The sequence below is a fragment of the Orbicella franksi genome, chromosome 5 (assembly GCF_964199315.1).
Source record: "Orbicella franksi chromosome 5, jaOrbFran1.1, whole genome shotgun sequence".
NCBI classification, from domain to species: Eukaryota; Metazoa; Cnidaria; class Anthozoa; order Scleractinia; family Merulinidae; genus Orbicella; species Orbicella franksi.
In genome coordinates, this window is record NC_138149.1 from 9,857,035 (window position 1) to 9,884,192 (window position 27,158).

At 40.9% G+C, this 27,158-nt stretch overlaps 1 protein-coding gene across 4 annotated transcripts in view; it reads right to left on the minus strand.

Annotated features, from left to right (window-relative positions):
* Positions 1-1,242: 1,242 nt before the first annotated feature.
* Positions 1,243-27,158, minus strand: part of LOC145486575 (uncharacterized) — a 56,817-nt gene continuing 30,901 nt past the window's right edge. For all 4 annotated transcript variants that reach the window (XM_081465264.1, XM_081465263.1, XM_081465262.1 and 1 more), the window contains 32 exons: positions 26,830-27,067; positions 26,670-26,714; positions 26,360-26,569; positions 25,622-25,956; positions 24,911-25,148; positions 24,751-24,795; positions 24,442-24,651; positions 23,433-23,767; positions 22,952-23,189; positions 21,388-21,450; positions 21,059-21,268; positions 20,163-20,497; positions 19,604-19,841; positions 18,782-19,345; positions 17,991-18,569; positions 17,466-17,582; positions 16,794-16,964; positions 16,093-16,263; positions 14,988-15,551; positions 13,665-14,225; positions 12,475-12,515; positions 11,694-11,811; positions 10,992-11,144; positions 10,222-10,389; positions 9,963-10,115; positions 8,025-8,588; positions 7,114-7,567; positions 6,525-6,784; positions 4,245-4,421; positions 3,020-3,486; positions 2,414-2,570; positions 1,243-2,138 (listed from right to left, as the gene is read on the minus strand). In XM_081465264.1, coding sequence (XP_081321390.1) covers positions 2,110-2,138; positions 2,414-2,570; positions 3,020-3,486; positions 4,245-4,421; positions 6,525-6,784; positions 7,114-7,567; positions 8,025-8,588; positions 9,963-10,115; positions 10,222-10,389; positions 10,992-11,144; positions 11,694-11,811; positions 12,475-12,515; positions 13,665-14,225; positions 14,988-15,551; positions 16,093-16,263; positions 16,794-16,964; positions 17,466-17,582; positions 17,991-18,569; positions 18,782-19,345; positions 19,604-19,841; positions 20,163-20,497; positions 21,059-21,268; positions 21,388-21,450; positions 22,952-23,189; positions 23,433-23,767; positions 24,442-24,651; positions 24,751-24,795; positions 24,911-25,148; positions 25,622-25,956; positions 26,360-26,569; positions 26,670-26,714; positions 26,830-27,067 — 8,208 coding nt within the window. In that variant the 3' untranslated portion in view covers positions 1,243-2,109. The remainder of the gene's footprint in view (positions 2,139-2,413; positions 2,571-3,019; positions 3,487-4,244; positions 4,422-6,524; positions 6,785-7,113; positions 7,568-8,024; positions 8,589-9,962; positions 10,116-10,221; positions 10,390-10,991; positions 11,145-11,693; positions 11,812-12,474; positions 12,516-13,664; positions 14,226-14,987; positions 15,552-16,092; positions 16,264-16,793; positions 16,965-17,465; positions 17,583-17,990; positions 18,570-18,781; positions 19,346-19,603; positions 19,842-20,162; positions 20,498-21,058; positions 21,269-21,387; positions 21,451-22,951; positions 23,190-23,432; positions 23,768-24,441; positions 24,652-24,750; positions 24,796-24,910; positions 25,149-25,621; positions 25,957-26,359; positions 26,570-26,669; positions 26,715-26,829; positions 27,068-27,158) is intronic.

A 27,158-nucleotide genomic window follows, 5' to 3' on the forward strand; every position in this document is an offset into this window, starting at 1 on the left:
AGTGATGACTATCAGCGTCGACTAATCGATGACGCTCGCGTTGAACACGTAAGAAACGGCAAGTCGGATTTGCGATAAAAGCGCACTTGCGCGGAGCGATTTTCGTTTGTTCTCACGTCTGAAGGTTACTCTTTACCGTGAAAAGACGCGAGATAATGCGCTAGATCTTACTAGTTCACGATGTACAGGGGAGATTATTATCCTAGTGTATCCCATTCATGGTATAATTCTGTCATCCTCACGCTCGAGGCGAACGCGACGCAACTCGCAAGAGGCGAGGAATCATTCGAGAGGAATCTAAAGTCACTCGCAGGATGCGAGACAACTCGAGAGGGAGAGCTGCGCTCGCGACACGCGAGGAATGAGGCGACTTTAGAGAAACGACGAGATAAATAATCTAATTCACGTAACTTGCGTGTTAATTCAACATTTTATGAAAAAGCAGGACAAATAACCCTGTATGATCACAAAAGTTTCTTCCTTTTTGTCTAAATATAGACCTACGTGTATTATGGTAGTTTGCAACTACACTCACGTTAATTACATACAAAACCATGACTTTCCAGTTCGTGCTATGGTTTGCTCGTGGCATTTTTCCTTAACTTTTCCAGCATTGTAGTAAATATCTTATTGATCAAGCTTGCTCGGGACAGGCACTTTTGTGTGTTTTGTTTACAAATTTTTCCACCAGAGGATTGAATTACGACAGTGCTTAGCCCTTGGCTATTTTTTGTACTAATAATACTCGTTTTGTTTGGTTAACATGTCTGCTGGTAATGCTTGATGTTCTATCGTAGTATTGCTCATTAAAAATATGAAACAAACAGCGGTGATAAACATTTTAAAAACATGCGTTTTATGAACTTGACGTTTCGTATGCTAGTTAACATACATTTTCAAAAGTTTAAAATGTTTATCACCGCTGTTTGTTATATATTTTTAATCAAGCTACGATGGCCGAAGACCAAAAGTTTATATGATATTGTTCATTAACTTCATTCCAAGGATTTTGAAAAGGGATACAGTGTTCTTAATAGGTATGTGAAGGGGGGGGGGGGGTGGAACCTTTTTATAGTTCTTTGTTATAGTTTGCTAGCTTCTTTTTATGTAAAGTTCTTCGTTTTTTTCACGTAAAGCGCTTTCGAATATTTCATAGTATTAGCGCTATATAAATGTATAATTATTATTATTATTATTATTGTTATTATTATTATTAAGATGGGTACTTTTTCTGTAAAAAAATGGTATACGAAAGGGTAAAAGGGCTAAACTTCGGCGCGGAGCCCCACCGTATAAAACTTTGTAGATTACTCTCGCCCCCCCTTTCGGATATCATCTTACTATCCATTGTGAGTGAAAGATTACTTCTTTGGAATTTACAGATTGTGGCAAACGACACTGACATATTTATTGCTTTAATTTTAATAAATTGAGCTTTATTTCTACTCAGACAGTTTGGAAGCTTGCTATGGTCTCTATAACTAAAAGGTAGCCCTCTCCGGATACAGAAGAGGAAAACGTCCAGTGTTAACTCCGAGAGCTTCATATCTAGCATAAGACTCCTTGAAATGTTTCTCTTAACGCTACGAGTAATGCCTCAAAGATTTTTCTGACCCGAGAATATATTAGTGAAGTGTCCGATAGTCTTTTTTATAACCGTTATTTGCATTATTAACAGATTTCCGTTAGAGCGTTGGAACCGAGACCCCTCGCTAACTAAGTTTTTTTGATAAAAAAGGAAATAACAAACTGTTCTAACTATGACTAATAAAGGCATCCGCGGCACAAATTTCAAACCTTTTTATTAAAGTTAACTAAGCCAATAATGACAAGCTCGTCGGCCACTTGGGAAACAAGTAGGAGCCTGGAACCGATAATCATAGCACGCGATTGAACATCTAGGAAATGGCACGCAGCAAAAAAGACAGCTGCCAAAATTCAGAAAAGTGGCTAGTTGCTATGCGAGATAATATTCATAAGTTAATAGCCGACTACTTCCTAAAAGCTTTCTATAGCAAACAACTTAGCAAAAGAACGCTTATATTTTTGTTACTCATATTTATTCTACATCACAGATGTACACATTTTCACAAACACCTCCATATTGTTTCACGATCGATTTCTTTGGAAGCGCCCACCTAAAGGGGAAAAATATAGAAAGTTTAAGTATTGTATGCTCGCAACTTTTTTGCTCACCATATATTTCATCTAACAATTGGTCTTTGTCTTCACCTATCCTTTCCCTTCCCCATACACAACACAGTGTCGATTTCTTTTCTATTCAACTTTGCCACAATATGTCAACATTAGTCTGGCGAAGGGGATTCGAAAATGGAATATTTAATTAACCATTCAAAAATATCTATCTATGGGTGTTTTTAACACTACTTAGTGTAGTATCTTTATAACTTACGTGTGGGAAAACAGAACGCTTCAGTAAGCTTCTGGTTATCCAATAATCGTGTTAAGTCCTCAAATGACTCGACAAGGAAGAGATCATCTACTGGGTTCTGCACTATGGCCCTCAACTCGTCTTTATCGACATCATCACCGATACCAACAACAATAACCTGTGAGAGTAACGTTTATTTAGCTCAGAGCTTGGGACCATTTGTTTCGTGCAACATAATATATAAATAAATGAGCTTTGTTCAACGAGGAGAGCAGTCTTACGAGTGACAAACACGTGGTAATCGGACAACGAGTCGACTTACACAGGGGTTTGGTCCATGAAGGGAAGAAACAGAGAACATTTATCACATCATATCATAGAACGTTGGTGAAGGGCTGAGGAGAGGTGGGCAGATGGGGTGGAAATACACCAAAGTGGTTTAGATGGTTGTGTTTTCCTGGAAATACAAGCATATGAATGATGAATAGGGCAGGTACAACCGTTATAGACTTATCCAACAGTATTCCCCTTATTCCCATTAAATCCATTAATCGAGGCAGACCCTTTGTCCTGTGTTTTTCGGAGGCTAAAAAGAACACGCTGAATTATAATTTTGTACATAACTACCTTAATGCTCTGATCACGCAACGGTCGCACGGCGTCCACCAACTCAATCGCCCCAGGATCGTTTGATTGACGGCCATCAGTTATCAACAACAACACCTGAGGTACAAGGCTTTGACGTCCTTCGGGAAACAAGTTGTTGGCAGCCGTCTCTAGAGCGCTGTCTATGCGAGTGCGACCGCGAAAATATGGCACGCCATCCACTGCTGCAGTAAAGGAGAAAAGGTCGGTACTTCTAAGCGTGCCAAATCTGATGGACATGATTGGTACATCGCTGAAAACAATAAGACCTAGTTGGACGTTTCGAGGCCCAACGGTGAGTTTACTGGCTAATCCCTTAATGAAATTCCTCTGTTTTTGGTAGTTGCCATCTCGTATGGAACCGGAGGAATCCATTGCGATGCCCAGGTCAAAGGCTTCGGCGCATGTAGAACCGGTTGGAGCGCCTGTTGTAAATGGAATGGTGGGTCCTGTGGAAACAACACAGTGGCACTTTATATAAGTATTATTTAGGACTAAGCTGCGGGATTCGCGTTTAAGAACCTAATAGAGAAGATACTCATGAAAAGGAAATTCTCAGGGTTTTTTTTTTCAGATGCACATTAGTAATGTCGAACAGTGTAATGCGTTCGTTACATTTTCGCACAAACTGTGTGGTAAAACGCATTTCCGTACATTCGTTTGTTTTGTTTATTCGCATTAACAACCACCACTTACGTATGGTTTGCCGTCTGTGTGCGAATCAGGCCCAAAACAGAAATCTCTCGCCTAGCTGCTCATTTGCAATCAGAGTTGAGATTTGAAAACGCGCGATTACCGGCATGGCATGGGGACAGCAGTAGTACTCAGCTCCCAGTGGCATGGATACCTTTGTCCTTTCCCTTAGCCAGGAAAGTAAGGTTTACTTTTTCGGTCCAAACATCGCCTTAGAGTGTTCTTGAGCTCAAAGCATTTTTCTGCAGGACTAAACGGCAACTTAAGCCTTGCTAAAGAGGTGGTAAGAGCAAGGGAAGGCTAAAGGCAGGCCCTTTCTTGTTGTTGTCATTAGGTGATAGCTGAAAGCTGAAACGACATTGATCGCATTGCCAATACTGGCTCTAACTGAGCAATAAGAAAAAACACCTCTTGGGGTATTTACATTTATACGACGAGAGTTTGTACTCGTATTGCCCTAATAACCAGATGTAGCCATAACAACTACAACAACAATAACAACGGTAGCAATTACCGGTTACTTCACCCACAGACGGTAGACATGTAAGCCGACAGCCGTCAAAACAGCAAAGGAAACCGGAGGAACACTGTTCGTCAGACAGGCAAGTGTGGTTGTAGGTAAAACAGGAGCCACCAGAAGGATCGGATATCTCTGGACACTGACCAATGGGACTAACCGTCGTTGATATTCCTGTAGCAAAAACACAATAGCTGCTTATTAAATGGTGTAGTTGTATTCTGATAGCCGGTCATTCCTCCTCCCTTGCTGGGAATGGTCGGTTACAAAGGAAACAGTACTTTTACCTCTTTCCTATATTTAACTGCAATCCTCTCTACAGGTTGTTTGGATAACCTTGACTATGAACAAGAAGAGCTCGCAATATGTTGCAATCTGCGCACACTACATTCATGTAGTTAGACCATATCCGACCGGTCTTGACACGTAGGTCTTTTCTCCTGTTTCTTTAGCAGTAACCACGGGGAGTATGCGTATTGCACCATTATAATGCTATATCGCGACATGGGACGCATAAGACCTTCTGTCAAAGATATGGTTGCCATTGAAAGAGAAGGTTCTAAGTAAAATTAAATGCAGTGCCAAATCGTTTCCAATGAGTTCAATTCCAGATAGAGTCGCAGAGTTTGGCAAAAGTTATTGCCGGTTAAGGTCAGCGTGGGCACTTTCTGCACCACCCCCTCCCCGACCCAGTATGAATTAGAGTTAAGAGGGGATTCCTGACCTCGGGCTCTGATGTTTGCGTTCGACGCAAAATAAACTCGATAAGTAAATCGTGTGCCATCATTTGTGCCGAGAGACAAAAGAGCGAATTCTTTCATATGCGCACTTCCTTCGGCATTCACTTTCTGCACTATGGCATTCTCACCTGACGGATAATAATGACTGCTTTGGAATTAAAATGAAAACTTTCTAGTTCACAAATACAGCATAAACACCTGCTTCCACTCCAAAATAACTCAAGATGAGCCGAAACAATGGATGTGATTTAATTTTCAAATGCAAATAAAGAGGCAGTTGGCATAGCAATCTTCAAAACTAGCGAGTAATCACCATGTAAAAAGCAGGAGATGATTATTGTTACCGCGCATCTTTTACTAAGTAGGATGACTGGCAATTCACCTACAGTTGGAAATGTTGGTCATTGTAACAGTTGGAAATGAAAATTACGAATAAAGCTATTCAAAAATAACTTCCTTAAAAAACTGCAGGTATGAATATCTTGAAATGATACAGCAATCTCCTTCTAAAATGTACAAATTCTAAAATTGCTAATCTGTTAGACTTTAAAGAGAAAAATGACATTATCATAATCAACAACAACGACAACAACACGATTTACAATAACAGCAACATCAACGGCAACGAAAGAGAGAACAGAAATATTAACAACAGTGGCAGAAAGTGCATCATTAACATGAATAACAATAGCGTCAACAGCAACAACAACAACAACAAAACAGCGACAAAAAAAAAAAAGCAACAGCAGCAGCGGTAGTTCAGCGACAGCGAAGGTGGAACAACAACCACCACAACAACAACAATAAACGGAAAAAAAGCAACAATAAAAACAGCGACCACAACATTAGCAACAACCGCAACAACAACAAAAGCACCAATGATAAACTTTATCATCATCAGTCCTTGTCGCGTCATGGGACGCGTGAGATTTTAAAGGGCCCTAGTCAGCCACACCTTTGTTTTTGTTTACATGCGAGAGTTTGGCTATTATATTTTATTCTGAGAATGTCGAAACGAAGGAAATCACTGTAAAACTACTAAAGATAATTGAACATACTTTCAGGAACAAAACTTACAGTAAACCAATAACATTTCGCCTCACCATGCAATATTAATTTTTACGATAACTGCAGAAATTCTCGCGCGCTCGTTGCCTAATCTTTATTGTCAATAAGTGGACAGACACACGAATTTATAATTTATGCGATGCGTCAATGAGCTTTCTCCAGCGAGTCTGCGGATCCACTCGGCTATCGCCTCGTGGATCCACAGCTACTTTGAAAATGTTATGACGAAATTCATGATCAATAACAGGACAGACACAGACAAACTGACGTCAATTTGTTAAAGTTTCGATGGCATCGAAAATGGTGGAGGCTGGCTAGGGTCCTGTAACAACAACAACAACAACAACAACAACAACAACAACAACAACAACAAAAACCTTTATTAACGTGTCTGGGGTATTTAGCATTGCTGCTAATTGGGGACACAATTAGCAGCAATGCTAATTGTGTCCCCTAACAATAAACTCACCTGGATTGACACATGCAGAAGCAGCCACATCACGACTAGCCTTTCTCAAGCCCTCGAATGATTGGACAGTAAAAACATATGAAGAATCTTTCGCAATCAAACGAAGTTCATACTGGGATATTTCAGGTCCGATTCCAACCACCAACACACGCGCGCCCTGACGGTGAATAGGGTCGGCGGCGACATCGAGATCAACTGCATCTGGATCACGTGTTTGACGTCCATCAGTCATGACGATCACCACACTCGGGAAGCCTGGTCTGTAAAGAATGATAAAAATAATGACAAAAATGTTTGTTCAAAGCTTTAAAATGTGCACAAAAATTCTCCCAAATCGTGGGATAAAGTATAGAAACAAATAAATGCAGAAGAAACTTCCTGGGAGAATTTCCATTCATTTTCCGTTCATGTCGGGACAATTAGCGTTTCACTTGGGAACAACAACCAATCCAAGATAGTAAACCGATGTCCAAAGTTCTTTTTCGTCGGCACAACTCTACGAGAAGTGTGGAATTTATTAGATGTACGTAGCAATGCCTTGTTTAGTCTTGTCTACATAAACTTACGAAATTAAGGTGGAAAACCGCACCTGGCCTGCTGTAGTACTCGAGAGGTCATAGTAAGCGCCTTGTCAATTCTCGTTCGCTTCTGAAGGTAGGGCAACTCGTCGACTGCCAACAGGAAGTTATCCAAGTTATTGTACTGGTCAAAAGTAATCTTCAGCTGCGTATCGTCGCTGTAGATGATCACTGCTGCTCGACTTCCCGCTCCAACATTAAAAATGGAGGCGAGTCTCTTGACAAAGTTTTTCCCTTGCTGATACTGTGGCGCGTCGATACTCCGCGAAGAGTCCATCACGAAGACAATATCCAAAAGCTGGTCACACTTCGGGTCGGGTTCGCTAGGAGTCGTACTGACTGACGAATGTGTTGTGGAAGACTGCGTCGTTGGTATTGGTGAAGTTGTTCCGGTGGTTGGTTCTCTTGGTGTTGTGCTTGCAGTGGTTGCTTCTCTTGGTGTTGTGCCAATGAGACCTGGTGGTTCTTTTAAGTAATTGTATAAAACAATATCACTATGAATTCTAAGTTACGTGAATAAACGCTAATAGAGTCTACCTTTTAAGCGACGGATTACTGAAGGGGAAGAATGTCAGTAGCTCATTGGGAGATGATAGCTTATGTCACAGAATGTAGATGATTCTTGTTCAACTTCGTTTATTTGTTGATGGATTAGGAAAAAAGAGCTAACTGGATTATTCTAATTACAGAGTTAATATGAAAGGCATCGGCTTTCTGTTATATTATGTCATTAAATAGCTAATCGAGAGAATCAAGGGGAAGCCTAGGTTGCTGATAAATCCACGACGTTTCGTTTTTAGGTAAAGAACAAATGACACTGAAATCGCTTTTGGTATTGACCGTTGATTTTAACAATTTCACTAAAATCCTTGCAGAGGTATTGTTCCTTCATATTTAACCTTGGTTTTTTTTGTTTACTTACGTGGGCAGACGGCTTCCAGAAGCTTATCAGACTTGTCCAGTAATTCCTGAAACGAGCTCATCTTGAAAACATCCTCCTGACTGGTAACCAATTCCTCCAACTCACTCCGGTTCACCCTGGGTCCCACGCCCACCGCGAGAACGCGTACCCCCTTTGAACGCAGAGGTACCACAGCCTTACCAAGAGGCTCGACATTAGGTTCGGGTGTTTGCACCCCGTCGGTCATCACCACAGCAATCGAGATCACAGAAGGACGCCGATTCAAAAACAGAGAATCCGCAGCATAGCGAAGGGCAAGATCTATCCTTGTCTTACTACGTCTGTGTGACAGGGCTTCCACCTCAGACTGAAAGGTGTCCAAGGAACTTTGACTTCTGAAGTCAATGCTTAGTTCTGGTCTACCGCTATACATGATGACACCAGCTCGGCTTTTTCGCGAGGCTTTTAAGAATTTTCGAGCTATCTCCTTCACGGCCTTCTTTTCCCGTTCAAAATCTTCGTCGGTGATACTTTCCGACGAGTCCATTAGGAAGGCAACGTCAACCCCTTGGACGCATGACGGTTCTAGAAAAAAAATAAACATGAGAAAATGTAGACTAGTGAAATCAGGAATCCAGAGGGAATTCCAGTTATACATGTATTCATGTAGGTATTGTGACAGAGAAGAAAATAATCAACTAAAAACATTGCTTTTTGTTATCTCTAACAGAGTACTACCACAAGAATAATTATGGATTGCCCGTTTATCTAAACTACGGAAAAATGGGCAACCTGTGTACAGAACGTCAACTACATAGGAAAGGGTATAGGACGCTAAAGAAAGATTTAGCAATAATCTTGTCACTGTCAAAGCGAAAGTCTTTTTTAATAACCAGCTTGGCACTTCTGACGAGCTGGCTTAAATCTGGAATGAGACGAGTCTGCCGTGCAGAGGTTGAACAGTTGTAGGGTTGCACGTTTTAGAACTTTCAAAAGTGGTCATTGCTGTAAGTCTTTGTTTATCAAATATGGGAGTGAGGCAGAATGAGAGCTGGCCTTTCATTGACCCAATGATGCAATGATGTCAGAGCGCGGGCATTTCGCACATACTGGCCTTATATTTTTCAAAAAGCACAGCCTAATCCCCTAGCTCCAGTGCCTACAATTTAACAGTACTATTTGTAGATTGTAAACAATTACTGGATGAGGTTTTTGTGATAACCCTTACCGAGACCTTGATTATTCTGAATGCCACAAAAACCGAATCTAATAATTATTTTATTATACATTGAACAGAAAAAAAACTGGAAGCCATGTTTGTGCTTCTTCACTGACGGCAAGCAACACAAAGCGCGCGACCTTGACAAGAGTAACCTTAGAAGTCATGCAACGCGGTCATACATGACATGATTACCCGTGACCTTGAGTGTCCCTGACATGATTATTGTATAAGCTGCAGCTAGATGACGTCACAGGCGCTGATTTCGAAACTTCACTGTATGCTTTCGGCCAATAAGAAAAAGAGATAGTGACTTCAACGTAAATAATGTAGGTAAAGAAATAAATTCGAGTGCAATTTGGATAAATAAGTAAATTATTCAAAGACTAAAAACAATCACGAGCCCATGGGGGGAGTGTGAAAAATATTTCAAATGTATTCCAAATTGCGCGAGAAAAATCATTTGATTACTTGTATAACATGCATACAATTTTAAAATTCGTGTAGTCAATTTTAATTTTTATGCACTCAATTTTAACTTTATGCACTGTTTGTATTAATTGACCTGCTCTCAGCCAATCACCATGCTAGAACTTTTGCATTTACATTGTTAAGATATGATTAACTGTGACTGTAAACCCTGTGTGCAACTTGACCTTGTCTGGGCCCTTTATTCGACTTAATCAAAGACCTCACCAGCTTACGCACCATTGTGCCAACTAAGATCTAGTTACGCCTACCAGCTTTCTTCCTGCACAACCGTCGACACCCGTCAAAGCAGCACTTGTAACCATCATCCTCATCGCAGTTAGAATCACATGTACATTCATCTTGAACTGAGCTTGGACATTTTTTATTTGGCGAATACGGTGGACACCTTCCTTTGAAGGGATCTTCAATTTAAAGAAGAGAACAGATATGATTTAATCTCGAAAATGTTGAAAACTGAAAAACTTATGGAAGTGTTTCTCGTTGAGATTTTCCATAGTGCTTACTTACCAGGCGGTGGGGTGTAGTCGGTTGAGACGCAGATCTTCCCACAGCCGTTGTTACAGCATTTGAGGTCTCCACTGCAATCAGTATCATAGTTGCACTCTTTTGGTCGAGAAGAACATGACGATGGCCGTGGAAGGTAAGGACAAGACCCTGCTTTATTAAGCTGCACCACTGTGCAAACGGAAAAAAGACAAAAGAAGAATTGATATATGGGAACGTTCTAACAAAGGGCTCCGCTCCACTGCACAGCATCAGTTTCTTTGCTCATTTTGGTAATGAGGAGAACAATGTCGCTAGATGAAAAGTTGGTCTTGTTTTCGAAAAGAGTGATTGGTTCTGATCTGACCGTGAAAACGTAAAAAGGTCGAAATAAGTAAAGTAGTAAAAAGTCACAGTGTGACAGTATTATAGGGAAACATTTCAGGAAGATAACTAAAGAGAAATCAATTATTCATCAATTATTCGTCCGTCTGTCATTTTGTCTGTCTTTTTGCCTTTCTGTCTGTCTGTTCCTCTCTGTGTTCTTGTCTGCCCGGTTACGAACGCTTGTTTCTTCTGAGTATTTAGGAGATACTCAAAATAACGGAAGCGAATTAAACACCAAGAAATACATGTATTCACGTGATGTCCTCTGCTTGTCAGGGCCGTAGCCAGAAAAAGAAAACGTGACTGACGCAATCCCCACGACACATTTGAATAGTGCTCTTAGTTGTTTATCTTGGTCTAGCATCACTTAATCTGAGCGTATGTTAGACACAAGCTTGTCCTCTTACTCTTTGTACAGGCCAAAAATCCACAAGAGTGTTTGCAGCACTTTTCATCCGCGGGGCACTGGCGGTCGTGTTCACACAGGTGATCGTTGGGACAGGGTGTGGTGTATTTTGTAGGACAAGCGCCAGGCTTTTTTGGTGTTGGTTTTGGCAGGGCTGAAAAATAAATAGCGGATAATAAATCCAGATCATGAAGCTAAATATGATCTCTTGGATCTGATGCTGTCCTGGGCATTTCTCTAGGTTTAACCAAAGGATGGAGTAAGTGTGTTGGGACAAAACAGAAACAACAACGATAACATCAATAACAACAAACTGAAAAAGTAAACAAGCCAATCAACACAACAAACGGAACAATTTACCTCAAACGACAAATGATTATTTCATTCATCTCGTTTAAACTAAGACCACACTAAAGTAGAAAGTTTAGTTTCTCGTAGATGGCATAAGGAGACGTATTGCGTGCAGAAATACGAATTTAATAAAGGATTATTTTTTCAGTGGAACGTTGTGCCAGAGGCGTTTCATTGATTGTAAGGGTTCACAAGTGGCCAGATTTTGGAAACATTTTGTCTCGGACTTGAGGCAAGGCTGATCTCAGAGTTCTCGACAATTTCATCTCTAAAAGAAGGCCCATATTCCTCCGATCACCAAAATGAGCAGATTCCTTGTCAATGAAACCATGTAACTGAAACGTTTACTTACATGTTGTTGTAGATAGTAGAGGTGTCGCAGCTGTGGTTATTGGTTCGGGGGTGGTTACAGCTCCGGTTGTGGCTGGTATGGTTGGTGTGGTAACATCCGTCATCACAGTGGTGGAAGGCTAAATGCAGCAAATAGACACTATGTTATTTTACATACCGGACTGATTCTATTTAGCTATTCTATTTAGTACATTGCGATCATCTGTTTTTCGTCGTCCTGAACTGTACATTCTTTTCCCATCACAAAAAAAAAGGTCTTTTAAGTATATCTGTTGATATTTTAAAGCGAGAGCACTATTTCCTTTACTAAACTGGGATCTCTGTTCCGGTTTACATAATCAGATGATCATATCAATAAGTGACTATTTTTCAGTTCCCAAAATAAAATAAGCTCTCCATCAAATCCCTGTGGCAGTCGAAAACAGGTAACTAAATATAAATTGCCTGTCAGAGATTTAGGCCCAGAATGTACCATATCCGAAAAAGAAACTAAACACATGGCTAAAAGTAGTTTTCACTTCTTACCGTGTCCAAATTCGCAATTAACTAATCCGAGGCCTTGTTTAATGTCCTGATATCGTGTGATATCAAGTGACAGACCTGATACGGACAGATGGCCAAATTCGGATACAGTGAATAAAAGTACTGAAATAAAAGTCATTGGTAGCGTATTTGCGTACACTGAATGTGGAAACTTCTTTTTCCGCAGTCTAAAAGAGAATGGGAAACAAAAGAAAAAAAAAACCGCTATATATATATTAAGAACAAAAACCAAAACAAACCTCTGTTGCCGTGGTTGCAGCAGTGGTAGATGGAACTGTCTCTGCGAAAAGGAGCACAAAATATAATCTTAGTCATCTGAACTACTTTCTTGGTTAGATATTTATCGACCTTCGACTATAATTACTGCATGTTTCTTTGTTACAACTTTGTATTTCTCAAATCTACGACTGGTTCACTATACTCTTGCAAAGTCTTTCCTCGATTGGTGCCGGTTGTTAGATGGGTAGGTAGGTATTCTTTATTTATCCACGGTTTCAATTCACATAACGTGCTCTTCCATCGAGCCGTGCATACTTACCTAATTAAATTATCTAATGTAACTAAATTAATTATTTTCACAGAATTAGACTAAAAACTATTAAAAAACTATCCTATATAATCATTAGCTATAGTTAAATTTAATTCTAATTATATAAATGATTAAAAAAAAAAAAACTAAGAGTGGGCTGTATCTTAGCACTCAAAGGCAAACTGTTCCAGAGAACAGAATCGCGATATTGAAAACTCCTTTTGCCTGCTTCAGTATTCGGTCTAGGAACGAAAAGGTTACATTTTGAATTTCTTAGATTATGTGAGTGAACACTGGATGTAGACTTAAAAACACTATTCAAACTAGTCGGAGAAAGATCATGGAGAGCCTTAAACAGAATAATTGTGAGTTGCTTAGAACGCATTTTTAACCTGATGTCATTTATACAGGGACCCTATGGATACCAGCCATGAGCTGAACGGGCTACCCTCTTTAAATAAAGTTTTACTTTTCTTTACTAACGCCTTCGCTCCAAAGAATCCCAGCCGAGGTCACCGTGTAAAGTGGAAGATCTTTTATTTAAGTCAGAGAAAGTAATTAAACGTGCAGCCCTATTTTGTAGTTTTTGGAGTCTCTCATACTGACACACACCTTTTCGGCAGTGTCACGCATCGTATGAATTTTTTGCTACAACTTTTCGGCAGTGTTACGTATCGCATGAGTTTTTTGCGCATTCCTACTGAATTTGACACAAACCTATGCTGTCCCAGGCAGAGCTACACTAATCAAAGTATGGTTGGTATAGATCTTATAGATGACATAGCTCTTTCTATTGGGCTCCTTATGGTGCTCATACCCTTGTACATATTTTCCCTTTTTCGTACGGTCCTTTTCGACGCCCGAACACAAGGGGACAAATTAAATATGTCTCAAACTCACGTGCTAAAATGTTCGAAGCAATTGAAGGAACGTAGCTCATCACATCAGCAAACGCCTTCGGCGTGTACATGTCCTCAGGTCGAACAACCAGTCTTTGAAGGTTCGGAAAATCGGCCTCGTTTCCAACAGCTATGACGTACACAGCCTTGCCTTCCTGTCGAATGATACCGGCTAACGAATCAATGGGCCCTCTATTTGGCGGATCTTTGTTGGTAATCACGATGATTATTTTAGGTACGTCGGGCCGATTAGTTGAGAAGCCTCTCGTAGCAAATGCTAGAGCGAAATCTAGTCGGCTGCTGGAACCGCCAAGGTACCGAAGATTGGTGACAGCTTCCGAAAAACTACCAAGTTCTCTATAACTTCCCATGCGAATCGGTGTTTCAAGGAAGGAATCAAATATGATGACTGAAGATTGTGTATGATCGGGGCTGTGGTTTAACACGCGCGCCAAAGATTTGACAAAATCTTTCTCTGTCTGATAGTTGTCTAATCCAACAAAAGAGGACGAATCCACGACATAGATCACTTCAGCTTTGTAATCCTTTGGTGCACTAGTATCTAACAGGTAAGAAAGTAAAGCAACAATAACAGTCAATTATTAAATGTTCGGCGCACTTGGCGTACTTGTTTTGTTTTTTGTTTTTTGTTTTTGCACTTGTTAAAATGGAAGTCTGCGTTCGTGACTCACTAGGCAGGCGCTTATTTCCCATTTCAGTTCCAAAAAGCAACCACGAGTATATGGCTTCCAATGGACGAGATGTAGTCCATCGCAAGGTTACCCCCGGCATTTCATTTGCCACAACCCATTTAATAACCTTCGGTTGTCCAAAAGAAGGGTTAATGCAACAGTCATGTTAAATCGTCTAAAACGCAGTTTAAATTTTATCCGAAGGTTAGTTCTGTTGTTAGATTTGAATAATATAGCTACATGTAGGTGGGTTAAGGTGCTACTATCTTCGGGCTAAAATCAATCGAAATGGCGAGCTTGATGATTATGGACCAGAGAGACGAGAAATAATGATAAAAAGGAAGTCACTGGAAAATCACGTCACTCAACCGTCGACATAACCATGCCTTGCTGATGGTGTTTTGTTGCTGCAAAATGGAGATTTTCCATTTCACTCGAACTTCTCATTGTTTTACTACGCGATTTATACCACGGGTTAAATATCATGCGGTCTAAATATCTAACCTCCAGTTAATCAACCCAACGTGAGTTTCACTAATTTTTCCGACACCTATGCTTTTTTGCACTGACCTTCAATCAGAATTAACCGGAGGTTAACTGAAGTCCTAATCGCATGATTGTAATTGGCTTACCAGTTCTGGAAACGACATAATACGCAATGGGTTGCACGTAGGAATTTAAGTCGCTTGAGGATGGAATCTCGAAAAAGTCACTCCGTCTTTCCACAACCGGCTGCAACTGCGGATCATTATCATCGACATCTACACCAATGATATACAAGACAGCACGCATGTCCCTGACACTTTTTGCCATCTCCCGAAGTCGCTGGGATCCAAGCTCGCGCGCCTGCTGTCCGTACGTTATAAGGAAGAGCACTCGAGGAACGTCGGGGCGCGCACTAGTAAGCAGTCGTTGTGTTTGCTGAAGAGCTTCCTGAATATTTCTCCTACCTCCAGTAAGGGTCACGGAGTCTACGATATCCTCAAAGCTTTTGCCCATAAGATAATCAAAAAATCCACCAATCAGTATTGGTTTGTCGCTGTAACTGATTACTGCAGCGTGTGAGGAACTAGGAGCAATGCCAAACTGTTTAGCCACGAGTTTCGCGAAGTCCTTCTGTTGTCTAAGGTCGCTTTGGGTGACACCGTTTGATGTGTCTAAAAGAAACACGATGTCCACTGAAGAAGGAGGTGTACCTGAAAATTGAAAACAGTCGTACAATGGTATCGTAAAGTAACTGCAATGTGATCAAAAGGATTGCAAAACCGAGAGACACGAGGGCGTGATATGAGTAAGTTGGAGACCTAGTCAAGTGACTGCGGATCTGAGCCGCGGTCATTGTTCATGTTTGTGGTTTTGGACTAGACAGTTTATTACTTTCACAATGCCTTTAAACGCATCGTGACCCTGCAAAAGACTGGGGTTGTTTGCAACGGACTAGACATCCATTTAAAGGCAGTAGTGATACCTAAAGACTTCGTTATCAAAATGTAGATTTTACGGCTACTCATCTTGACTACAGCTGCAAATTTTAGTGAGCTTATTGCAAACCTTATGTACAGCGTAGCTCTTCTACGGAGGATAACAAACCCTAACAATTAAATTCTGAATTAATATGGCATCAGGCTGACAAAACGAAGAGAGTAAAATCAATATTCTATTGGCAATTAACACAATCTTCATCAACAACTTGCACACTAAAAACAGGTAAGTTTTGATAACGAAAATTATACATACCTGGACACTTCCTGGTATTGCATGCTCGGGATTGCTGTCTTGGTCCTTCGCAAGGCCTTCCGCCATATTGTGGTCTAGGATTATCGCATCTACGTTCTTGAGACTGTGTCCCCGACCCACACGTCTTAGTACATGTACTCCATGCACCCCACCGGCCCCAGCCGCCGTGCACTAAAAGCGAAGACTAAACGGTCACTGATCTCATGCTCTCTAAAGATACAGCGCAGAATTTCGACTACTGAGTACCTATTGTCTACTAGCTCCTATAAGTTAAATTTATTATGAATATGGCAAGAAGCTAAAACATGGTTAATAATTCATTGCGCAAGGTGGACTTTGACTACCTTCTCTCTAAGAGACGAAGATGGATAACTACGTTTGACATATATCAGGGGTAAACAATACCTCTGAAACCCACTTCGCGGGGATTTGAAGAGCGTCAAAGATACCAGCAACACGAATTAAAGGTACCTTTAACACAAAACAATCCACAGCACCTTTGTCACAGCTTGAACAAGCCATACCTGTTATCTTTGATCAAATTATGAGAGAAAAATGGCCTGATCTGGACACAGAGGTATGGCAAAGACGTATTTTACAACCTTTGAGTAAGATATGTGTCGTACGCGATTTTTCATACGGTGTAGATTAAAGTACTGGGGTTAAAATTGCAAACTTATCAATAATTTATGAAGACATACCAGGACAACTTCTGGTATTGCAAGCACGGGACTGTAGTCGGGGTCCATTGCACGGCCTTCCGCCATTTTCTGGTGTGGGACTATCACATCTGCGTTCTTGAGTCTGCATCCCCGACCCACACGTCTTGGTACATTTCCTCCATCCGCCCCACGGGCCCCAGCCCCCGTGCACTGAAAGCGTAGTTTAACGGTAACTGATCTCATTTTCTATTTATGATAGTCGTATATGCTAATTTATATAGAGATCGAGTCCAGAATTTTGACGACTGAGTACCTCTTGTACGGATGTTTAACTAGGCCTGTAGATCGTGTTTCATCTAAAACGTGTTTCAGGCCGGCAATCTTCTCTCTGTTTGCCGGCTGTGGGATGCTACAAGGTTAGCTATGTGTTTGTTGCCTATTAACTGTTGTTCGATAACTTTAACTAAATTTTGGCTCCCCTTCGAGCAATTCCTTATAAATTAGTATTTACCAGCGGTAAAAGCCGAATACCTAACTTACGTGTGGGTTTCGTTCTGCAGATTTTAACTTTCGAGAACTCAAACTCATCATATACAATTGACCAGCTTTCCATTTTTCCTGAAGGGTTCGAGTTAGTAGGATTGACAGTTTGCTTTAAAACACCAACCTTTTCTCCCAGTCAAATACTCATTGTACAACTGGATATATTACCTTTCACAGGAACAGTAGTTGTTTCCCTTGGTTCCGTTGTCGATGGTATTTCTGATGGAGTAGTTTCTTCTGCCGTCGTTGGGCTTGGTGTAGCAGTTTGAGGTTCCCGAGGGGCAACTGTTTGCGATAAAAAACATAGCTTAACGCTCCTCTTTATGGTCTTCTTTAATGGGAACCGAGAGAGATTAATGAAAGGAAAACGAAAGGAGTCAAAACTTATCCTACTACTTTGTTTCACCTTCTCATAATCTTTTGTGCTTGCGTTTCTAGAACTGACATCATTAGACTGTGTTCTTACTCCAAGGAGACATCTTATGACGGCTTATTTGCTACATGTGATCTTCAAATGGTGACCTGGATTTCTTTTTCTTTCTAATGTTAGCTCTTACAACCTGCTGGCAACTCAACTTCCAGCACATAGAAAAGAAGCTTCCGGAACATTGCAATTGGCATCTACGACCAACTGGTCACCTCTCAATATGCATAGCAAAAAATTCAAACTAACGCGGAATAATAATAGCCTACCATAGTCAACCAGAAGGTCAGTCGAGAGCCTTTCCGCCCCTTGTGCCAGATCAAGGAAGGAAGGAACAGATATAACACTGGATTTGTTTTTACCGTCCCCTTGGAAGTAACTGGGATCAACCTTGTCTCCAACTGCCATTACGTGAATTTTCGTTCCAGTACGATGGAGCGGTTTTACAGCAGCACTAAATGTTTGTGAACCTGGTTCATCGGTTTGTCGACCTGCAGCTACCAATACGACAAACTTTGGATGATCAACATCGATGTCCCTCAGGGCGTCCGTTGCCGCCTTCAAAGCTCTGTCGATTCGCCTGGCACCTCTCAAATGGGGAAGGTTGTCGATGATCGTCTCTAGACTGGACTTGCTTTCCTGGTTTTGGAAATCTAAGACCATTGTCGGGCCATCACTGTAAACCATAATACCGACTCGAGAACCGCTGTCGGCTGGATAAATGTTCAGTTGGCTGATTAAGGATTTTATGAATTCTTTTTCTAGTCCAAAGTTGGAAGGCGTCACCTCAGCGGACGAATCGATGACGAACAAGACGTACATCGTGAGATTGAACTCGTATGACCTCACTGAGGAAAAATTTCAAGGAAGTTTATTTAAAAACAGTCACTTTAACAAGCAGCAGCTAAACAAAAACTAACGTAGCTGGTCTACTAATTACGAAAACGTTTTCGATTAACATGTGTCAGGGTAGGGGTGATGCTATTAAGAAGCTGTGAGCCATTCACTTGGATCGTTTTGCTTTACCGCACTCTCTCATTAAAGGTGGAATTTAGCTTACCAGAGTCCGTCAACACCTGACTTCCGATCTGATTGATCTGCTCTGGAATATCGCTGCGTGAAGGTATGGAAAACACGTTTTCTGGATTTTCCAAACTGGAACTAAAGTCTGGAATGCTAGGAGATGGGCCAATCAGAGCAACGTACGTCCTCACACCTAGGGCGTATAGCCTGTTAAGGACGTCACCAAATGAATTCCAATCCTCGTTTTGCAGTGGCTTCCCAGATGTCACAAGGAAAACAACTTTGGAAACAGAAGACGGGGACTTGGGAAACATCCCTGCAGCAGTTCTCAAAGCCTCACTGACACTCCTGTCTCCTCCATAGTGAGGAACGTTATCAACGACGGATTCGAAGGCAGAAGCTGATCTGAAGCTTTCAAAGTCGGAGATTACCACAGGCCGGCCGTTGAATACAATGAGAGCTGCCCTGGTTCCCTGGGGGTCGATGTTAAGGTATCTTGCAAGGGATTTGATGAGGTCTTTTTCCGTGTTATACGTGGAAGCCGTCTCGCTGGACGAATCCATCACAAATATAACGTTGGCCGAGTACTTGGCTTCGGGATCTTGTGGAAAGATGTTCATATGTTTATGTCATTGAGAGTTTAAAGCACGCACTCTGATATTAATGAGTTTAAGGTTACTAAGCATTCCTAATGCATCAAATGAGACGAAACAAAAAATGAAAATGAGCTACAAGGTCTAAACAGTGTATGTGCCTGAAAACTAAGACGTTTGACGCATTGTTCTGAAATAACTAATAAAGCGAAGATCCCAGTTTCGGAACAAGTGAAGGGAACCTTCTTACGTAGATTTACCGTTACCTTCACATATTCCAGTTCGGATCCGCGGTGCAATGGTCCGTAGTGCCCTGAATGAAGACGATGTAAACACGTACTCAGAATCCGACGCAATCTCTTCTAGCTCATTCCTGTCCACTCCGTTTCCAACTCCAATAGCGTACACTGTAGCGCCCGTGTTCTTGATACCTTCTGACGCTACAACAAGGCTGGTGTATACACCAGTTTTAGTTTGCTTCCCATCTGTGATGACAATTGCTATCTGTAAACAAGAAATTGAAAATTGTCTTAGTATCCTCTCAAAAGCGCGGAGAGCTTTTAAAAACCTACTTCAGGATGTAGGTAGGGTTAGTTCGTTAGAGCCAGAATTAGTCAGTTAGTGTCAGATATAGAATTCTCTGCTTGCAAGTATTGAAAAATGAACAAAACCTTCGTCTTTTTGAAACTTGTAACAAGATGGTTATGACTGATATAAAACAAGCTAGGCTCTGCATATTTACCCGCTTAAACAACATTTAACAATCATTGAATGCATTAACCCACTATATAGGCCATATAATTTCTTAGCTGCAAATAACTTTACCTTCGCTACATTTGGTCTCATGCCGTTTGAAGTCTGAAACAGGTCTCTGTCTGCAAGCTGGAGGGCTTTGTCCGTGTAAGTAAAACCACGCTGCCAAAGCATTCCATCAAACAATCTATTCACCTCGTCCGTATCCTGCGCGTCCGTGAACCTCATCACAACCACAGGATTGGTGCTGTATGCTACAGCTGCTACATGCGTAGCTGATGGGCTGACATCAAGTTTGCTGACCAATGCTTTAATGAATCGTTTCATTCTTTCCCAATTCGTGCGCCCAATAGATCCAGATGAATCGATGATAAAAGCAATATCCACGAGGGGACTGCAATCCGCATCTGTTTTGATTGTCAAAATGAGAAATCATAACAAGTAATGTACAGTATGTGGTCCAGTATGTGATTCAACATTATCCGACCAGTTCTTATTGCTTTTCTTTTTTAAATATAAATTCAAATTTTTATTTCGTGTTTTCTCTTTTGTAAAAAAAAATATTACTGAACGAAGCCCAACATTTCAGCCTCCCAAAAACAAAAAAGAAATGTCAGCGGGCAATCACCTTGGGGAACACTTGCAAATTAAACGACTCTGTTTTGCTCAAGCGAGTGACATTTTCATGGCTTATAATTGCATGATTTCATCTATCTGATGTTGCTCATTGAAAGAACAATGGATTTCAAATTGAAACGGTTGAAAATTAAAAAAACGCTTATTATTAGTAAAATAACCTTGTTCACGGTTAAGAATTACGTGTACCGCCCCCCCCCTCCCCACCCACCGAAAAAGGAGGGAAGAAAACAAAAACGCAGAGGACAAAACTGTAACCAGAAATAAAATAATCCATGCGGCACGGATTTGTCAAGAATCTAACTTTGCAATCAAAGTAAGGATCGACCTACCACAAGGGCCCCGCTTCGCAGTAAAAACAACCATATCCCCTTGACAAGCTTGTCGTCTCAGATGACACTCGCTCAGATCTTGTACGTCATCTGATGCACAAACAGGCCTTGATATGTTGGGACAAGTAGGACAGATACATTGGGCTTGATTGTCCACCACACGACATCCGACATTGTATGGAGCACGACAGCCCAGGGTCTCACAACGATCTGCAACAAATGAAATACGAAATTATATTTGAATGATTATGTGCTGCACAACTGCATAAAAGAAATTCCAGTACAATAATTTTTGATAACACAACAAACTACGTCTTGTTGTAAAATACCAGGAGTGACTGGTGTTGTGGTTGGTGCTTGTGTCTTTGTTACTTTCGTTGTTGGTGTTGAATCTGTGAATAAAGACAACGACACACGCAAAATATTAAACCTAGCATTCAAGCGCTGAGTATTCGCAATATCAGAATGATAAAGCGTTAAAGGATTACGTCGGAGATGACGAATATGAACATTCTTAGCCTAAATTTATCAAGTTCTTTGCCCTTAATAAGTTTTTGGATCTTCCCAGAATGCACCATCCTCGTTCCTTTCAGCTATAATACGTGTTATTTGATTTACTTTACGTCTTTAATGCTGTTCTGCCTTATAACCCCTTCAGTTTGAGATTTCCTTTGATTAGCCTACAATAACATGCTTAGCAGCTTGCGGTTTCTACGACTGGCACACAAGAAAAATGAGAGCAAAAATCGAATTTTTGGGTGGACGAATTTAAATTATTTTTCTACATTGTAAAGTATCATTATATGGTTATTATATGGCTTGTGTTTGTAGTCGATATAACGCGCGCGCTGATTAGCTATAGCAGGGCATTATTTAGCTCTTATTAACCGAGCTTAGTCGGTCTGTATGGGAGAATCTTGACCGAGGTCATGAGTTCAGACCGAACGTAGGCAGGTCTGTACTCACGACCGAAGAAAACCAGAAAACTTTATACTTCTTAAGGTGGCCGAACACAGTTTTCAAGTGCCTGTGCCTAATTCACCATTACTTTTAAACTATTTATGCTTTGGCACCCGTTTTTCTGCAAGAGTCAAGGTTAACCTCAGAAGGGTTTATTCTTACATTTTTGCTAAGGTGTGTGCTGTTGCCATGGCAACGGGGCTGGTTAAAAAAACAAGGCTTAAAAATGGTTTTTGTTTATTCAAAAAAAATCCAGTCGATAGATTTTTTTAATAATTTGCCCACTACGAACTGACATTAAATCCCTTCCGTCAACACTGTTCTAATAAAATTTTGACACAGACGATTTTCGTAATTCGTCGTAAATCGTTTTCACTGCATGTTCTGTATTATTAAAACTTCCCTATGCTATAATTCAGATTTTTTGTGATAGATCATTCACGTGGTTTCTGAACTGTTTTTTTTTGCCAAATTTCTTGAAAATAGTAGTGCGCGCAAGAGGCACGTCACAATTCAAAGGACGCTGAAATTTATATTAAGACCGTTGGGCTGAACGGTTCCTAGCCGGAAAATAATCTTCATTTCACGCTGCTTCCATTGGTTGGTTCCACCGCATAATGCCACACCACGCACCTGTACATTACAAATACTATGGCCCGTGGAGTTTTCTGAACACTGAAGAAGGGTTATGGACCCGAAACGTCTGTTTCTTCAAAGACTTTTATGACACTGTTTGATAATTTGTTAAAATATCAACCTATAAGCTATGTAACTGCAAGTGTCACGTATCTTTGGCAGTTTTTCCGTTCACCACTCATTTCAAAATGATCTACCGGTTTATAATATGCGAGAAGCCAGGCCAATCACATTGTAGCATTAACATTACAACACTGGTATACGTATCTCTCAAAAATCGACTTCGTGCATTTTTACCTTGACAAAATCGCCTTGTTATCCTTGGAGCGATGTTCTGGAGATCTCTAAATGACGATGATGTGATTACGTACTCTGACCCAGATGCGATCTCCTCCAACTCTGCTTTATCGGCTCCACTTCCAACTCCAAGAGCATACACCGTAACGCCTTTATTTTTCATTCCTAGTGAAGCTACTGAAAGTCTCGTGTAAGGTAGTGTTGTTGTCTGTTTCCCATCTGTGATTACAATGGCCAACTACACAAACATCACGAAAAGTTCTGATTGTCAAAAATCCCAACTTAGAGAAAATAACAATGATTTACACGACACGTCCCAAGTTCTTTAAGTTCTTATTCTATACGAAAATGAAGGAACATTTATGCAGAAGGTAATACCATCACTCAAGATGTTTGAATACCGATAGTCACATTTTTAAGAATAAAAATGATGAGCGAAATTTTGATTTTGGATTTCCACTCAGATAGGAAACCTACTTACTTTGGGCACATTGGATCTCATTCCGTTGGACAACTGAAATAGATCACTGTCTGCAAGAAGGAGTGCTTTGTCTATGTAAGTGAAGCCACGCTGATAACGCATCCTGTCAAGCAACTGATTAACCTGGTTTGCACCCTGAATACCATTAAACCTCATGACTACCTCAGGACTGTTACTGTATGCTATAGCTGCTATGTGGGTGGCGGATGGGCTGACGTCAAGTCTGCTAACCAATGCTTTCAGAAATCGTTTCATTCTTTCCCAATTGGTGCGACCAATAGATCCAGATGAATCAACAACAAAAGCGATATCCATAACGGTGCGACATTCTTTATCTGATAAAAATGGGAAACAAAATAATGAATGTTTTCATTTCATGTTTAATTTCTTGGAAGGCATATAGAAACTTATTTTCGAACTTACAAATGTATGATATATTGCTATTTAAAAAGAGTCAAGAATACAGTCGAACCTCCGGTTACGACCACCTCGAACTCTCGTACGCCACCACCTCTCGTCAGCGACCAGTTTTCCAAAACACCAAACGTTTTCAAGTCAAATCACCATACTTGGAACCTCTTGTCAACGACCACCTCTCGTAAGCGACCGCGACCACTTTTAAAGTTAAAAGTTTGAAATTTTCTTTTGTTTTTAACCTCCCGTAAAGGACCACTTGGCAGATAATAGAGCGGAAATTGAATAATATTGTTGTAACATTATCGCATTCTTGAATAGTAGAAGAGACGGAAATTTCTGAACGAAAAGTGTTGTATTTTTTCTCGAAATCGACTTTCACATGAATAACACATTTAAAATATGGGGTAAGTCTCTGCAGTTACCATATTCTAATGAGGGAAAAATTTGACCCAATATGGTCTAAGCTCTCGTATACGACCACTTAGGCTTGGCATTTTGGGTGGTCGCTTATACGGGGTTCGACTGTATTACATACGGACCTAGAAAAACCAAGGCATACGTTGCCTCAAATTTAAATCAATGGTCAACATACCACATGGTCCCTGCTTTGCAACAGCAACCGTTATATCTCCCTGACAAGCTTGCCGTCTCAGATGACACTCGCTTAGGTCTTGAACACCATCCGTTGCGCAAACAGGCCTAGGAATATTGGAACAGGTAGGACAAATACACTGTGCTTTGTTGTCCACTACTTGGCAGCCGATATTGTATGGAGCACGGCAGCCTTGAGTGACACATGGATCTGAAAAAGTGCAAGTTTTCGTTTATCACTCGTCCTTTGTGCAATTTGAAGCAAATTTTCGCTCACATTTGTTTTTCAAACAAAAGTAAACAAAAATACCTGAGGTTGTAGGTGTCGGGGCTGTTGTTGTCGTTTGTGTCGGTACTGTTGGAATAAAAGCAAAAACGTATAACTGCAAACTTCTAAATACTCCACTATCAAGAAAAGGCAAGAGATATAAAAATTATCAGACGGAAACGTGCATGATATGTACTCTTACCGGTACAGAATCGCTTTGTAATTCTTGGAGCGATGTCCTGGAGATCACTAAATGACGAAGATGTGAAAACGTAGCTTGGCTCAGATGCAATCTCCTCAAGTTCTGCTCGATCGGCTCCACTGCCAACTCCAAGAGCGTAGACAGTAATGCCTTTATTTTTTATTCCTCGTGAAGCTACTGAAAGTCTCGTGTAAGGCAGTGTTGTTGTCTGTTTCCCATCTGTAATCACAATGGCCAACTACACAAACAGTACGAAAAAAGGTGATTGTCAAGAATCACAACATGGAAAAAGAGACGTGACACGTACAAGTTTAGAGCTCATTAAAGGAGCTCAGTCACGGTGTTTTGCCCCTTTTTTTGGCCACGCACAAAATCTCCTTTAAATGGGAGGAAACCTGAAAATAATAGTTTACTAAAACAGAAAAACATCAATGAGATAATAATAAACCATAAAGGAACAAGGATGGTCAATGGTGGCGAAGATTGACACGGATTGCAAACGACGAATTTGAAAAATTTAGGCGAAACTTTTCAAAATATGCAAACCGTGACTGAGCTCCTTTAAGTTCTTATTCAATGAGAAAATGAAGCAAAATTTTAACCCAAGATGAAAACAAGTGCACTCATCGTGTATTAATACTGTTGGTCACTTTAAAGACAAGGCAGGAAATTTTGATATGGGATTCCCACTCGGATAGGAAAATCACTTACCTTGGGTACATTGAATCTCATTCCGGTGGAAGACTGAAATAGATCACTGTCCGCAAGAAGGAGTGCTTTGTCCGTGTAGGTGAAGCCACGCTGATAACGCATCCCGTCAAGCAACTGATTAACCTGGTTTGTACCCTGAATACCATTAAACCTCATGACTACCTCAGGACTGTTACTGTATGCTATAACTGCTATGTGTGTGGCGGATGGGCGGACGTCAAGTCTACTGACCAATGCTTTCAGAAATCGTTTCATTCTTTCCCAATTGGTGCGACCAATAGATCCAGATGAATCAACAACAAAAGCAATATCCATAGCGGTGCGACATTCTTTATCTGATCAAAAAGGGAGACAAAATAGTGAAAGTTTTCATGCCATGTTTTATTGCTTGGAGGGAAAATAGAAACGTACTTTCACATTCAAGACTGTAGGATAAAACGCATTAGCAGTGGCGGATCCAGACCTTGAGCTAAGGGGTTGGGGGGCGGGGGGGGGGGGGGGAGGGGAGGGGCGGCGGTTTTGTTTTGCTTGCCCTGCCGGCTTTTCTTCCTTCTGTAAGTATTTCTTTTTTACCCAAAATAAGGGGGGTGACCCGGGCCCCTGGCCCCTCCCCTAGATCCGTTACTGATTAGTACAATATATGATTATTGTAAAAGGTCATGAATATTACATACCCGAGTTAGAAAAACCAAGAAATAAGTTATCATGAATGAAGAAATTAATGAATGGTCAACATACCACATGGTCCCTGCTTTGCAACAGCAACCGTTATATCTTTCTGACAAGCTTGTCGTCTCAGATGACACTCGCTCAGTTCCTGTACACCATCGGTTGCGCAAACAGGCCTTGGAATATTAGAACAGGTAGGACAAATACACTGTGCTTTGTTGTCCACTACTTGGCAGCCGATATTGTATGGAGCACGGCAGCCTTGAGTGACACATGGATCTGAAAGAGTGCAAAAGAAATTTTGGTTTATCACTCGTCCTTGGTGCAATTTGAAGCAAATTTCGCTGCCTTGTTTTTTTTACAAACGTAATAAAAATACCTGTCGTTGTAGGTGTCGGGGCTGTTGTTGTCGTTTGTGTTGGTACTGTTGGAATAAAAGCAAAAACGTATAACTGCAAACTCCTAAATACTCCAGTATCAAGAACAGCCAACCAATCTGAAAATTATCCCATGAAAAAGTGCATGGTTTGCACTCTTACCGGCACAGAATCGCTTTGTAATCCTTGGAGCGATGTCTTGGAGATCACTAAAAGACGAAGATGTGAAAACGTACTCCGACCCAGATGCAATCTCTTCCAGCTCTGCTCGATCGGCTCCACTGCCAACTCCAATAGCGTAGACAGTAACGCCTTTATTTTTTATTCCTCGTGAAGCTACTGAAAGTCTCGTGTAAGATTGTGTTGTTGTCTGTTTCCCATCTGTAATCACAATGGCCAACTACACAAACAGAACGAAAAGGGCTGACTGTCACAACTTGGAGAAAATAAGACTGATTTATACGACATGTTCCAAGTTTAAAAGTTCTTAT